This window comes from Antechinus flavipes, chromosome 6 (genome assembly GCF_016432865.1).
Source record: "Antechinus flavipes isolate AdamAnt ecotype Samford, QLD, Australia chromosome 6, AdamAnt_v2, whole genome shotgun sequence".
Lineage (NCBI taxonomy): Eukaryota > Metazoa > Chordata > Mammalia > Dasyuromorphia > Dasyuridae > Antechinus > Antechinus flavipes.
This window is the reverse complement of record NC_067403.1, coordinates 198504501-198519804: the sequence shown is the minus strand read 5'-3', so window position 1 is coordinate 198519804 and position 15304 is coordinate 198504501. Positions and strand designations below refer to the sequence as shown.

Genomic DNA, 15304 nt, shown 5'->3' with positions numbered 1-15304 from the left:
TGTGGGACACCATCACTCTTCTATTCACTCTGGTTCGTGGCCTAGGAGTCACTAACACTTCGTCCTTCACCCCTCTTCTCTAGCACCGTCACCCCACAGACAATAAATGCTTCTTGCTGATTGAGGTCCAATCATCGGCCAAGTCTCACTGCCTCTACCTCCTCAGTCTCACTTGCCTGTCCCTTTCTTTCTCCTAATCAGTGATACTGGTTTAGGCCTTTACCACCTCCTACCTAGACTTGCAGTGAACTCCCAGTTGGTGCCCTTAACCTTCTCACCATCTCACCACGCTGCTGCAAACGGATATTCCAAAAGCACAAGGTTTGGCATGGCATCCCCTTGCTACTGCCCCCAGAATAAAGCACAAACCCCTCTTTGGCCATTTAAAAACCTTTACGCTTTTGGCTCCAGACTACCTTTTCAGCTTGATGACTCATCATTCTCCCTCATGACACACTCTCTAGCCAACTTGGCCTGGCTGAGTGCCTTCTGCTCTTGCTTGCCCCAGGCTGTCGCCCATAGCTAGGATGTTCTTCTTAGGGCTTTCTCTTAGAACCATTAATTCCCATGCAATTCAAGTGCCCCCTCCTTCCCGAGGGGTTTCCTGATTCCCTTTGTTGTAGAGGGCCCACCCTCTAAAATGATTATTTTTATATTTATGTGTATATACTTATCTGTGATAGATTTAAGCCCACCGAGGGCAAGTATTGTCTCATTTTTGTCTTTGTTTTCACAGTGCCTGACTGGCACCTTGTAGGTGCTTGAAAAACCACGTTTACTTGCTTGATTGCTCAACAGTCTGTAGATGATTTTATTCCATTTTCTGAAAACCAGGACATTTGCCCATGTCTAGTCCATAGTAACTCTTTTCTATGATCTGATTCAACAATGGAAACTTAAATGTTATGTATTCCTAAGCTTCTAGGCACCTCTTTTTAGATCATTACTCCTGCTTCCTTGGGTACTTAGGTGCCACAGGGGTAGACTGCCAGGCTTGGAGTTAAGAAGATCCATTTTCTTGAGTTCAAATCTGGTCTCAGATACTTCCTAGCTGTATGACCCTGGGCAAGTCACTTCACCCCAGTTTCCTCATCTGTAAAATGATTTGGAGAAGGAAATGGCAGACAGTATCTTTGCCAAGAAAACCCCAAATGAAAACAATAGTCAGACAAGACTGAACAACTTTTCCTCTTCCTGAAAATGGATGTGGTATATAATTTTTAAAAAATGGCTGAAAAGTCTGATGAAATTGATGGATATAAAGAACTAGCCCCAAAATAGTTCTGTGTAGTAAGGCTATTTGCCTGGTTAGAGGAGCTATCTAACCTTTCTCTGTTAAATTCTTATTTTTAAATGTTAAATTCTTCATTCATGTACTCTACCTGTTTAATTTCTGCTTATCCTTGAAAGTCCAACTCAAATGTCACTTTGGTCATAAAAAGTCCAAGTCCTATGGCCAGTTCCTACTTCCCATCGTGCTTTGTGAGTCTGATAGACTACATCTGTGGTGTCCAACTCAAATAGAAATGGATCTCTGCAGGCTGCATGTTGTTTCAGAAAGCAGCAAATGAATATTGTAATGTATAGCATTGTATTTTTATTTATTTTGTATTAAGCATTTCCTAAAGACATCTTCAGCTGTGCCATCTCTGACACACTGCTTCAATTTTGTTGTTGGACAGCTGGTCTCTTGTTCGTGATTGCGGCAACTAAGCTTTAATACAATATCCCTAATCAATACTTATCAAAGAGAAAAAACTGAGTTATCTGTGTTGAACTACATGTCATGTTGTCCTTCAATTATCTTTTCCATCTCTACATAATTCTAGAGGGGAACCTGTTAAGATGAGTTCTGCTTATTTCCCAGCTTCCAAGTTATTAACCATGGAAAAATCAAGCTTTCTCAAAATGTTAAGATTCAAATTGATAGGTAAGAGATGGAACAAAAATTACTAGAAATAAAACATGTTACACATGTAATATTTGTCCGGGATTTTTATTTCTTTAAAATAATTCATACAAATGGTTACAGTCACAAACATGATTTTAACCAAAAATATTGCTAGCCTACCACATTACCAGGAAGGAATCAATGTAGGCGATGAAATGCTGCTACCCTTCAGCAGTCTGGTGCCTTTTTGCAAACCACCAATAATATATACTTTAACTGGTGACCAAAAGCACAATGCTCATTTATACAAAACCTCTGTCTTCCTCAAAATCTCTTTGCAATGTTGTCTTCATTTGGAAAGAAGGGAAATTCATGCCCAAATCAGAAGAAATGGTTTTTCTTTTGTTTACTAAATTAGTCTAAAAAATAAGACAAGCAGGTAGAAAAAACAATGCACTGTGTGGCGTAGAAAGAAAAATGGGAAAAATTCATTGTCCTGAGAAGTTTGCCAACTGCCTCATTTTGGGGCATATTTTAACATATAAAAAAAAATCATCTCAAAATTGGTTTTTTGAATGCCTCCTTTTTGCTTTCTTTTTTGTTGACAGCTAAGCAAACAAATCCTTTTTAATGTTCTAAAAACTGTACACAGACAAGTACATTCATGATATAATTAACTACTAACTTCTCTTGCTTAACAAAGAACCCATAGGACACAGAACAGTGAATCAGTCCACTGGACGGGGGACAAACTACAATTTATACGGAGGAAAAAAAGGTTTCCAAATCTTCTTTTCACCTCCCACACCTTTTGCCTTTTATAGCTGTATATTGGACCAGTTTCTAAAACAATTATGGTCTCCTGTAAGTTCATGGTTTTGCCTCTATTCAAAATCCAGATTTTTTTTTCCAAGTCATCTTCAAAGTTGAAAGCTCCAATGTTGGGAATGCTATTTTCTTAGGCTACAATTGGTCACTTGGGTGGTCTCTATCAGCTTCTGGTTTGACGGTTTGGCCAGGGGAAGGAGCATGGGGAGGATGGGCCACAGTGGGAAGCCCATGGGATAAGGACATGGCGCTGGGGACTATTCCTTCTACTGCTGCAGGGATGCCAGCTGGAGCCACGCTCACCACACCTGGAGGGTACCTGCTGGAAGAGGTAAAGAACAATACACGATAAGGATCCCTAAGGGCCATGCTGACCACTAGGAATCTGGGAGCCACTCCATGAAATTTGTCAAGCCAAAACCTCCTTTGGAGTTCTGAGGAAAAGGAAGATTGCTTCCTGCATGACATGTTCTCCATCTGGTGGTGTCTGGACCACCAACTATCAATTTTTAATCTTAGGCTGGTTTCCTCTAACCCCCTAAGTCTGCTTCCAAGACACTTTTCATCATGAGAATGTGTATTAAGAAAACATTTAAATATAAGGAGAAGAGGTAACTGGTTGGGTGCCTACTGCTAAGAAGTCCCCTCTGAATGAACTGGGTTTTAGCCTGTACTTGGGATGCCAGGATTGAAGTTCCTTTTCACAAGGGTGGGCAAAGAGACAGTGTAAAGGGCTGACTTTAAGACACGAGCCAATGCCCTACCTAATCCAGTCCTCCGATATGGGATCAACCCTGTTAGTGAAGAACTCTAGGAAACTGTACAAATCCAGCTTCTCTTGGAATTCACTCTAGGCTAGAACAGACATTGCTGCTGCTAAGTTCTTCTAAAGGGAAAAATGCTCTTAATATTAAAATCATGGTGGCAAGGAGTAAGTTCTCAAATATCCATATCCCCTCTTCTAGATGGGAAAGAAGTTTTAAGATCACATGAGCCAAACTCAGAAACAATTATCACCTCTAAATACCAATTGTGAACAATCTAAAAAAACATAAAAGCTTATGTGTCATTCAGTCCTTCCAATCTCTTCCTCATTTTTCGTCACAAAAAAAGTGGTCATGATGTCATCTGGTTAAGGACCATTCATCTGACTTTGGTAAATGCTTTCACTCTGGCTTTCTGTATAATGTCTGCTGGTTTCAATTTAAACCAAAGAAAATATAAATGGGTTGGTTGGTCTTCATCATTTTTCTGAGACAGCCATGACTCCTGTGCTGCTCAGACTGATTTCCAGCAACCATATCTCATGCAGTGGTGTCTTTAGTGACCCTACACGTTAGAGACTATTAGTCCCCAGAAAGTGCTGTGAGCACAATAACAGAGTAATAAACTGGAGTCGCCTTTATTCTTTGATTCCAGCCTTGAACCGTGACACATTGAAAAATTAATAATCCATCACCTTTTCATATATAATATTTCCTTCCTATTTCCTCCACAAACCAATTATTCAACATGCCTGGGCCTCTGTGGATGGGAACATACCTGCTACTGGTCTCACCTTAGCAAGAGCATCTAAGTAGGGCACTAGGCTGATAATCAAGAACATTTAGTGAAAAAAGTTTTGCTGTCAAAAGAAAAAGAAAGGGGGCCTGCTCCAGCTTCTGTCATTCAGATTGTGGAGCTACTTTGAACCAAATCGCTGCTTTATTCTCCTTTAAAGGAAACCACAATTCCTGATTCCAGGGGAAGAAACTGTCGAGAATGTAACATTTCCTTCATAATCTGCCTTTCTGAAGTGCATCTTTCCTTTCCACTGTCAGGTGACCTTCCTCAAAAGAGGCCTTACAGGAGTGAAGAACAGAGAAGGCCGGCCCTGACTCGTCCCAAGAGTGCCTGACCCTGGGCTCTAAGAACAAGCAACACGCTTCCTGCTCACCAGCCAAGAAAGGTCCATGAAACGCGCCGGCTGCATGGCACATGCTGGAGGAGCCTCCGAGCACCAGAGGAATTGGAGAAATGGCCTTGGAGGTGCCAGGTGATTAGGAAGGTGTAAAGCTCTGGGGCAACAGCGAGGGTGCAAAGGCCCGCAGGCGCCCCAAGGGACACACTTGCCTGCTGCTAATTTCCTACTGCCTGCTGTGGGGACTGGGAAGGACTCCGGCAGGGGGCCCATTCTCAGAGGCCCTTGGCCAAACTACTGGATCACACGTGGATCCAATCACATCAACTACTGTTTTAAGGAAGCAGGTTGTTGTTGCCAAGACTGACAATTTCTTGGTATTAAAGATATTTTTGGTTGCAAGTATTTTACCTTGTAACATATTCTTAAGATTTTAATTTTCTCTGGCCTTATTTCATATGATTTCCTTCCCCATATTTTACTGCAAGTATTACTTGAGGGTCCAATGTCTAAGTCTTTAATTTTAGATGATCACATAAATTCTTCTCACCAAAATACTGGTTAGTGGGTAACAATTTTTTCTGGACCACAACAACAAATGAACTGGCTTCTTCAATGTATACAAGGGCTATGATGGACAAGAGTGGGAAGAGTATCCACGGGGATAAAATCATAGAGCCCAGAAAAGGAGGCCACTAGATGCCACTGTGGACAGAGAATCATTGTGGACACAAATGAGGGGAGACCTGGGGAAGTGAAAAGCCAGCCTCAGACTCTTGCCATCTGTGTGACTCTGGGCAAGTGACTTAACCTCTGAAAGCCTTATTTTCTTCATCTGAAAGATAAAAGTAATAATAGGACTTGTCTGAACCAAGGTAATTCCAACAGACTTGGGATGGAAAGAGCCAATTGCATCCAGCAGAGAACTGTGGAGACTGAATGTGGATTAAAGCATAGTATTTTTTCCACTTTTGTTGTTTGTTGGTTTTTTTCCCCTTGCTTGTGGGGTTTTTTCCCCTTTTTGATCTGATTTTTCTTGTGCAGCATAATGAATAGGAAAATGTTTAGAAGAACTGCACATAAATAATTTAATCTATTTGCTATCTTGGGGAAGGAAAAGGGGAAAAGAGAGAAATTTGGAACACAGTTTTGCAAAGAAGATTGTTGAAAAGTATCTTTGTATATACTTGGAAAAATAAGATGCTACTGAAAAAAATAATAGTATCTATCTCCTACAGTTATTGTAAGGATAAAATGAGATATTTGTAAAATGTTTTGCAAATCTTAAAGTATCATATAAGCACTAGTAATTATTTTACTTATTATTGAAATAAGTCTATTTCTCACATCACAAAGAGAAAGACATAAATATTTTCATGTTTCATCTGTACATCTGCTAAACCACAGAATACTGGGAATTTTATACTCAATAAATACCTTCAGACATGACTGAACAGTCTACAATTGTTCAGTCTACTTCCATGGGTTCACCTGAATTAACCTTTCTCTTTTCATAAGATTTGAAGGGAATAGGAACTTCTAAAAAAATACTACCATGATGTATTCTTTTCCTTGGATTGAAAGGTGTCACCATTTCAGATAGATGAAGGGAAGCTCACCCCCTCAGCACAGAACCCCACTCACCTATAAGCGGCACCATTAAGTTCTGGATGAACTACTGCTGGGTCCATACTGGCCCAATGTGTAGCTGCAGTCAAATGATCTTTATTAACACAGTTTTTCAGGCTGTCTGGAATACGACCTTCGAAGGTTGGGGAGGGAGATAGAAAACAAAAAATACATTTGTTTTAAACTACTGATTTTACACACTTTCATCCCACAGACCCAGATTCAGACAAAGATTTTATAATTTGTCATTTTGTCCTTCAATGGCATTCAAAACTTTCTTCAGCTCGTATACTATATCCTTTCCAATGTGTCATAACTACAGTTAAGACAGTTTTTAAAAATGTAGACACCCACTATTTTCTTTTCAAAGCCTTATTCCAATGGTTTAGATACAATTTATTTCTGGAAATAAATATACTTGTTATAAAATGCTGCCAAACCACTCTATCTTTTAAATATTTGTGGTACATGTATAGGGCCAAATATTAAAGTGCTTGCCTTCTCAATGAGGAGAGAGGGGAAGGAAGGAAGAGAATTTTTACATGTAATTGGAAATAAAATAAAATATTTTTTAAAATTCTGGGATAAATTTAAGGTTTTTCAAAATCTTTAAGCCACTGTTACTTGCAGGCAGGGGATCTTTCTGACCCTACTACACTGTGACCTGCTCCACCCAATCCCTCTAGCTCCATATTGAAGGCAGATTAGGGTAAAGACCAAGCATTATTAGTCACTCACTACTACACCAATGGCTAGAAAACACTCACCAGTTATTATTCTTCCAGAACTTAAGACTCAGTTTTCAACTATAAAGAAGCAAACTATTCTCAAGCTCCAACTACTACTCTCCATGCCTCCCCTAATCCATGCTGCACTCCAACCTTGTCCCCTTTTTACTAAAGCCTCTAGAATTCTTGTTCCATAAAGAACAAACTTCTCTTCATTCTGAGACGCTTATTCTTATCTTCCTGCTTTGAACTGGTCTCATTAAGACCACCTTATCTCAAACAATCTGGCTTCCCTGACCATCATGTGTACCCACAGTCGTACTTTCACCCATAACATTCTGAAAAGGGAGTCAAATACTCCTTGCTTCCCAAGGCTACTTCCAAACTCTTCCCTCTGCCTTTACCACTCAGTGATCTCTTCTGTTCTGATCCTCTATTGATCAGATATTACTATTCTTGTATTTCCACAGCTTTTAACACAGCAAGAGCTTAATAAACAATCATTCATTCTTTGAACCACCTTTCTCAAGAAATTTAGCATTTGGCTCCCTGACTTCTCTTCTCTAATCTCTACCCTTATGTTAGGGGACTTCAAAATCCATAGTGATACTCTCTCAAATATCCTAACTTCCCAATTCTTCAATTTCCTTAAATCCCATGATATATTTCTCCATTTCCAACTAAAACCATGCGTAAGGAGTCATTATCCATAGTACAAATATTTTTTTCTATGACTTTAGCTGAGAATGAGCGGAGAGATTTAAGGTGACAATATAAGGATGTAGTAGGGTCAAGTAAAAGATGGAGAAAAATCGGGCATGTTAAAAGAAATCGGGAAGAATGCAGTAGATAGGAGAATGAGTATTAAAAAGAGAAAGAGGTGTGATCATGCTAGGAAAAATGGTAAAGTATGGGATCAAAGGTATGCATGGAAGGGTTGGCTTTGGCAAAGAGAACTCACTTATTTTACTGATCAAAAATTTCTGACATTCTTCTAACTGATCATAACCTCCTATTTTACAATCTCTTCCCAGGACTGTCCTAAGGACAAAATATTTGTAAAGTGTTTTGCAAAATCACTCGGTCCCTTAAAACACTCTTAAGAGTGCTAAGAGAGACGATTATAGTTATTGTGATTATTTCTGGAGATAAGAAGCTAGAATCTATTTCTCACATTACAAAAGAAAGGCATGATTACTTTTTTTTCCCCATTTACATCTGCTACACCCTCTTGCCCTTAAATACTGAGAAGCTTCCTGCTTCATCTCTCCTAAACCTGTTCTTCCCCACACTTAGAATATTCAATCCCTCTGTCCCTCAATACTTTCATAAGCCATCATTACCTAGCCCTGATGATTCTATGATCAACTATTTGATACCACACTATTCTCCTCTTCTCTTCAATTCCTGAATCCCTAGTTAACCCTCAGTCCTGTATCACTTCCACTATCCAGCTCTTTGACTCCACTTCACTGGCTGCAGAATTGAAAATCACACACATTTTTGTCATCTGACTTCATGTGGACCTTCATTGATTTCTCTCTGATTGTTTTCCTATCTTACTTCTCACTGAAGTTATTCTAAACTTTCTGTTATGTCCCCAATCCTCCTCTGCCCTCTCCCTTTTTCTCTTCATATCAAAACCCCTCATACCATCTTACCCACTCTCTGAGAATGTGGTGGTCCTTCCCATTTGGGCCAACCCTCCACAAATGCCCACGTTCCCATCCCCTTATACCTCCTATGGCATATCGTGATGGAACAATTGAATGTCCAATGCTTGGACAGCTTTTGGGCTCTCTCACGGGCATAAGTAGTGAGCAAATAATACCTTGAGAAAAAATTCAACTTTACAGCTACAACCTACTCAAATACCATGTACTGGAAAGAGTGCTATAGAACATTTCAGTTGGAAGACTGTGGGAGTCATAATTCTCTGACTATGGGCAAGGTCACTCAATCTCTCTGAGCCTCGTTTTCTTCATCTGTAAAAAGGGAATATTCCTACTCTCAGGGAATGTGAGAAGGAATGCCCTCTGTAAACTTTAAAGAGATTAAAAAGTGGGGGGCTGCGCATACATCATTGGGGTATTCCCTGTCCATGTTTGACACCCTCTCTTCTGCTGGACTTTCCTTAAAATCCTGATATTTGTTTTAGCCATGTTCTCCTAAGTGTATACCTTATAAAATTCCAAATATTGTGATCTGAAGTATGTGCTATGTTCAACCAGTAACAATTCAATGCGCCAAGAAGGGAAGACAAAGGAGTTTTATAGTACAGCATCTGCAAGCTCACAATTCGTTTCCTATGTTTCTTCCCCAATCCATGTACTCAATTTAGTTTTGTGTTTAATTGAAACTGATCCTATCTCTTCGGCTTCTACTTTCTAAGTTGATTAGAACCTAGGAAAACAATAATAGCCTCTCAACAGGTACTGCTGCCTCTCTGGCCCATCTATCACATTACTGTTAGAAGAAGCTCATGGATAAATTTGGTCATATCACCTCTTGGCTCAAAAAATCGTGAGCAGCTCTAATGTTTGGTTAGTTTTTTCCTTCTGGTATTAGGTTATCTTTCCAGTCTTCTCTCATATTACTCTTTGACACGCATTCTACATTTAAACCAAATTGAACTACCTGTTGACCCCCAATATACCCTAAGCCTCTTCTCATGCCCTATGCCTGGAACCTGTGCCATATGCATTTCGAATTCCATAGCTAACTTTAAAAATCCGATGGTAGCACTGCTTCCTGCATAAAGAGCTATATAATGCTCTTCACCCTCAGGTCAGTCAGACTATCAATCGATGCTTCTTTACTTACAGTTACAACAGCTATTTGTGTTGATATCAGTATTCCTCAATAGACGGTGATTTTTTTGGGAGTAAAGTCTGTCAAAAACGTTCATCTCTCTAAGCACAAAGCACTCTAGGAATTAACTGTCTGTTGTTCATGATATGTACTCATAGCATGATGCATGAACCTCTCCCCCAAGAACCTAGTGGCCATGGATAAACAGCTGAATAAATATGCTTTCTTCTTTTACATCTGACTAAATGACAGCGCCTGGGTTCCTTCCCACCCGATCCCAAGGAAGAGAAACTGAGCTCTCAGCGTATAAGAGCTGCCAGGAGGGCTACCTGTGATGGCTCTCCGAATCTCCCGGGCAGCCTCCTCTCGCATCTCAATGGAGGCCTGCTCACTGTACCACGCTGCATGGGGAGTGCAGATCAGATTTGGTGCATCCTTTAGGGGACCCTGGCTAAAGCTAAACACAACCATAAAACATAATTAGAGTCATCAGGAGCATATAAGAATGTAGAGATAGATATAACAAGAAAAGGCTTATTTTCAATTATCAAAACATTTACAAAGTGTTTTTGGCATATGTTGGAAGTTGTATACCACTAGGTTCATAATCATCACTCCATTTCATGACATCAGCTGTTTTTTTTTTTAGCTGAGATAAATGGGGTTAAGTGACTTGCCCAGGATCACACAGCCAGGAAGTGTTAAGTATCTGAGGCCAGATTTGAGCTCAAGTCCTTCTGACTTCAAGACTCTAACACTGCGCCATCTAGCTGCCCCAGATATCAGCTTTTTAAATAAGCTTCCCAGAACATCAAGAGTCACATAAAAACACTTTGCTTTTAATATATATGGTAGGCAAGAAAGATTTTTAAAAGGACCAATAATTTAATATATGTGTGTGTGTGTATACATATATATATATATGTATACACACACACACACATATACATACACACACACATACACACACACATATATATATAAATGTTTCCAACAATAGCCCTTCAATGAGGGCTATTGTCTCTGATGAGACAGATTTTTGAGTGGAGAGAAAATATTACGTTCAGGGCCCATCCAAGAGATGGATAGCAAAGCCAGGAAATAAGTATCATAACCTCACATACAGTACAGTCTGTAAGAGATCCTGGCTTTTCTCCCACTGTTTTCATTGGTCAGATGGAGAGTCATGGGAGCAGTCCTAATGTGTTACTTGCTTCACTTCTAGCACAGCTGTTTATTCAAACACATAAAGACTTGACCAGGTGACCTGGATATGAAGCCCAGAAACAGTTCTATCCAACTGAGGCTCCTTAGTTACTGAGAACTGTGCAGCAGTAGGCTGTTGTCTTAGACAGGCAATACCTATTTATGCCACGAGGAAATGCCTGCTCCTTGATTTAAGTTACTTAAGAAAATTATCTTGGAAACCTCATTCCACCCCACTTCTTCTCTAAGATATTCTGGATGCCATTAAGGCTGTGGCTTTCTTTGTATACATTATTAATCACCTTGTTGTAATGGTTACACTTAGAAGTAAACAAGAGGATTTGGTGGCTTCTTGGGCAATAATAGAACATCAAGTTTTCTATTTACTAATAACCTTTTAAGACTGCAAAAGATTTCATTGGCAGGTACTGTCAATTAATGGCTGGTCTCTGATAATCCATATAAAGTATCTTTTTTCATGAGTTTGAGAATTATCAATTAGTTTGATTTTCTCCTGATGGATTTCCTTTTGAATTTTCATCTTTCTATTCAGCCCAAGATCAGTAACTGAGGAGACACTGCCATCTTCACTGTTACTCATTGTGTTAAAAGAAGATATGTTGAGGTAACAAGTTCAGAAGTGTTTGGACCCCTATTTCAGCAGAAGCATGGGCAGACAAACCCAAATTTTAACAAAAATAGACTGGAGCATGGTGGGGGGCTATATAGGGAGGAAATGGAAGTTATTAAGCTGAATTACTGTAGCCATTATCCTCACTTATGCTAGCAAGAACCAATGGGAAATAGAATGATCATGATGCCCAAGGCCTTTCTGAAATCCATGAAACTGCCACAGGCCTCTCTTCTGGTTAATGGATTTCCTTGCTCCAGCCTGGAAGAGGGCACACATGTCTTAGATATTAAATACTGACACTCAAAGATCCCATTTGCACCTGTGTGGTTTCAGACTGATAACCGGGTGTTCCTCTTCTGGTCTCTCTTTGTGTGTGTGTGTGGGTACAGAGTTTGGAGAAAGACCAGTCCTTCAGCGGAGGACCACTTACAACACTTAAGGCATGAAACAACGGCCACATCTCCTTTCTATCCCTATTTTTTCCTTCGTTGGGACAGTCAGCAGTCCTGCTGCAAGTGGACGGATTGCTGGGTTGGCTAGGAGTGACAATGGTTATAGGGTAAGGGTAGGAATTGGACAATTGGGTCACTGCCCCCACATGCACTATAGGGGAAAAATAAGGAAAGGGAACAAAAGAACAAAGAAAAGCACCTGAATGGTTCTGACTCATGTACATCTAAGGCTGCCCCTCGTATCCTTCCTTCCTTCAGGGCCTGTGCCAGTGCTTTTTCGTCTACCAACCCACCTCGTGCTGTGTTCACCAGGAAAGCCCCTTGTCTCATCTGGGAAAAATTAAAAAAATAATGATCAAATTAAAAATAAGATAAAATAAAAGTTGAGGCATTCTCATTTACTCAGAAGAAGCATCCATTACAACAAAGTCTAAGCAGCTAAATCGATCACCCCCTACACTATCTACTTCAAAAAACAAGATATAATGCCACCTTTTCCCTGAAAGGGAGTTTTATCTAAGCTTCGAATACAACATGGTCATTCACACCAATTTAATTCATAACTGAGCTGCTCAAAACCAAGATAATGTTTTGCACTCAATTCACTAAATTTATACTGATTCTACTTATCAGTAAAGTTCCAAAGAGAGGACAAAGGTTGGAAAGAACTGCTTTGTGTTGAGGAAGAAGCTGAACTATGAATTACCAGATGAGAGAATAACTAGTTTGGCATATCACAATGACAAGGAGTCTGGGAGAGGAGGGAAGAATTTTGTAATAAAGAATAAACCAAAGGTAGAGACAAATCAGTCTTGTTAAACTTAATTTCTGTTCGTTGTTATGATCTCTTAGTGGAACAAGGCTCCAGCCTCATTTTGGAGTTGTAGGAAAAACTGACCTATAACTAAAAGAAAAGCGGGAGAGGAGAGGAAGAGAAGGACAGCTAAAGAGACAGACAGATAAGAGAAAGAAAAGAGAGAGGGGAGAGAGAACACAGTGCTGTTGAGTATCCAGAGATGGTGACACACAATTCTCAAGGCTAACATAACTTTCACATCCTCATGTATCTATTAGGCTCTGGTAGCAAGAAAGGTCTCAAGTCAAAAGCTACACAAAAGGACTCACAAAGATATGAATCTTTAGAAAAACTGATTAGAATGAAGCTAGAGAGTCCGTGCTTCATTGATGTCTCTTCAGGTCAGCCCTAGTTCCCTGGCAATGATAGCATCCCTCTTAGAACTTGCCAGGATGGCACAAGTAGGGCCTAGGCTCCATAAGAGTCTTTGCCCAAAGTCTCCTAATACTTCATCCTTCTGTTGGTAGAACTCAACTATTTCTCTTTTCATCTTTATTATCAGTATGCAATTTAAAAATCTGATTTTAATAAGTCTATTACAAATCTAGACAGAAATGAAAGTTTAAATAATCCTGTTTTTGGAAATCGGGGTGCCTCAAAGAATATAGACTGGCTTTAGACATCTATGATCACTGGTTCCCAAAAGCCAGCAAACTGCTCAGAAACTAGCCTGCTGCCCAGCCCTTCAGTTTTCTACACCTTCACTCATATTTCACGTGTAGGAAGCCATTCCAGGAAAACAGATTAAAGCAACAGTCAGGCTACAGTTTTAACTCTACAAAGGGAAATTCAGTGTTTAGGTTCCCTTGGCAACTTTGAGCTCCCTGATCACACAACATGCATGTATAAAGTATGCTATATAAAGGGGATGGGTGGGGGCTTTTCCTATCCAGTGTGGTATCCTGACTTGCTGGGATGGAGCAGTTGGGGCATATTCATTTATCTAACATATGTTTCTAAAAAATAACCAAATTTCATAATGCACATTGTATGATATGCATAAAAACAACAGTCATTATATACTAAAAGTTATGAATGTATTTTAACACAATGTGACAACTTTGGATAGTTTATCTCAATCACCTGTTTACAATGCATTTTTCCTAACTGAAAATGTGATTCTTCTAGTGTCTCACTGAGGTGTATGTCAAATGAGAAAAATATTTTTCTCTCATCTATTAATCATTCTGGTCTAAGTTTCAATTCAACTCCTTGAAAAAAAGGAATTTCCTAAGCCTCCATTCTATTCCTATGAAGGTAGCTACCTTTACAGGTAAAAGTAACTTAGGTGAGCAGGAAAAAAACAGAAGATGAGGGTCCCCCTCATGGGGGACTTTTTTGAACTGCAGGGTATTTGGAAGACCACTTACAACTCTTAAGTACATACTCAATATTTTTAATACTGTGGCTGTTATCCGAACCTGTTTTTTCCTATTAAAAAATGTGAGGCAATAACACATACCTCACAAAGTTGCCAAGAAGGAAGTGCCGGTGAATTGCAAAGAATCATAGAGTCACTTCACCTTGCAAGGCCTATTCCTTTCTTTGAAAAATAAGGGAACTGGATTAAACAGTTTCCAGAAGGCCCTTTGGGGATTATTCTTGTGACTCAGCTACTTTTCTTAATACACTTTTGATATACTTATGTAGAAGAATAACAATTTTCTTTTTACCAAAACTTCAAAATTTTTTATTTTTTATTTTATCTATATTAATCAGTTGTTAAGAATTACTATGTTATCTATATTATTTATCTATATTAATTTATATTTATCTATAGTAATCACTTGTTAAGAATGAGCTTATATTTATCTACATTATTTCATCTATATTTATGTATATTTAGCTATTTTATTTACTATATTAATCACTCATTAAGAATCACTACCATAAAACTTTACAACAGAATGATGACAAAAAGATACAGCTAGTCCGATGTGAACAATAAAGGCAAAATGATGTAGGAAAAACTCACTTCTCCAAGGTGACATTAAATAAATTAAATTACCTACAGAAAACTTCTCACTGTTTCAATTCAATTTCAACTCAACAAAATAAATACTTTGACTCCAAGTCTATATTTGAAATCAAAACTAACAATTAATTCCAGGGACAGAAGCTTAATGGATTATGATCCCATAATTGAAGTCTACCAGGCATCATTTAAAACATCCGTTAACTAGTATTTAACAAGCGTTCATTATATGCCAGAAGCTGCTAAGTGTTGAAAGTACAAAGAAAAGCAATAGCAATCCTTGCCCTCAAGAAAACTTCCATTTTACCACAGCCATTTTAAGTTGTGGATTTTGATTTTTTTACTTCCCACTGCAAGAAGAACAAGCATTGAAGTGTTCACAGAAATTGTGGCC

The 15304-nt window shown here is 39.1% G+C and overlaps 1 protein-coding gene across 4 annotated transcripts in view; it reads right to left on the bottom strand.

Annotated features, from left to right (window-relative positions):
* Positions 1-1980: 1980 nt before the first annotated feature.
* Positions 1981-15304, bottom strand: part of CTBP1 (C-terminal binding protein 1) — a 423238-nt gene continuing 409914 nt past the window's right edge. For 3 of the 4 annotated variants that reach the window (XM_051965801.1, XM_051965804.1, XM_051965803.1), the window contains 4 exons: positions 12279-12409; positions 10117-10244; positions 6264-6381; positions 1981-3041 (listed from right to left, as the gene is read on the bottom strand). In XM_051965801.1, the coding sequence (XP_051821761.1) occupies positions 2855-3041; positions 6264-6381; positions 10117-10244; positions 12279-12409 (564 nt within the window). In that variant the 3' untranslated portion in view covers positions 1981-2854. The remainder of the gene's footprint in view (positions 3042-6263; positions 6382-10116; positions 10245-12278; positions 12410-15304) is intronic. The other variant, XM_051965802.1, reaches the window with a different exon arrangement.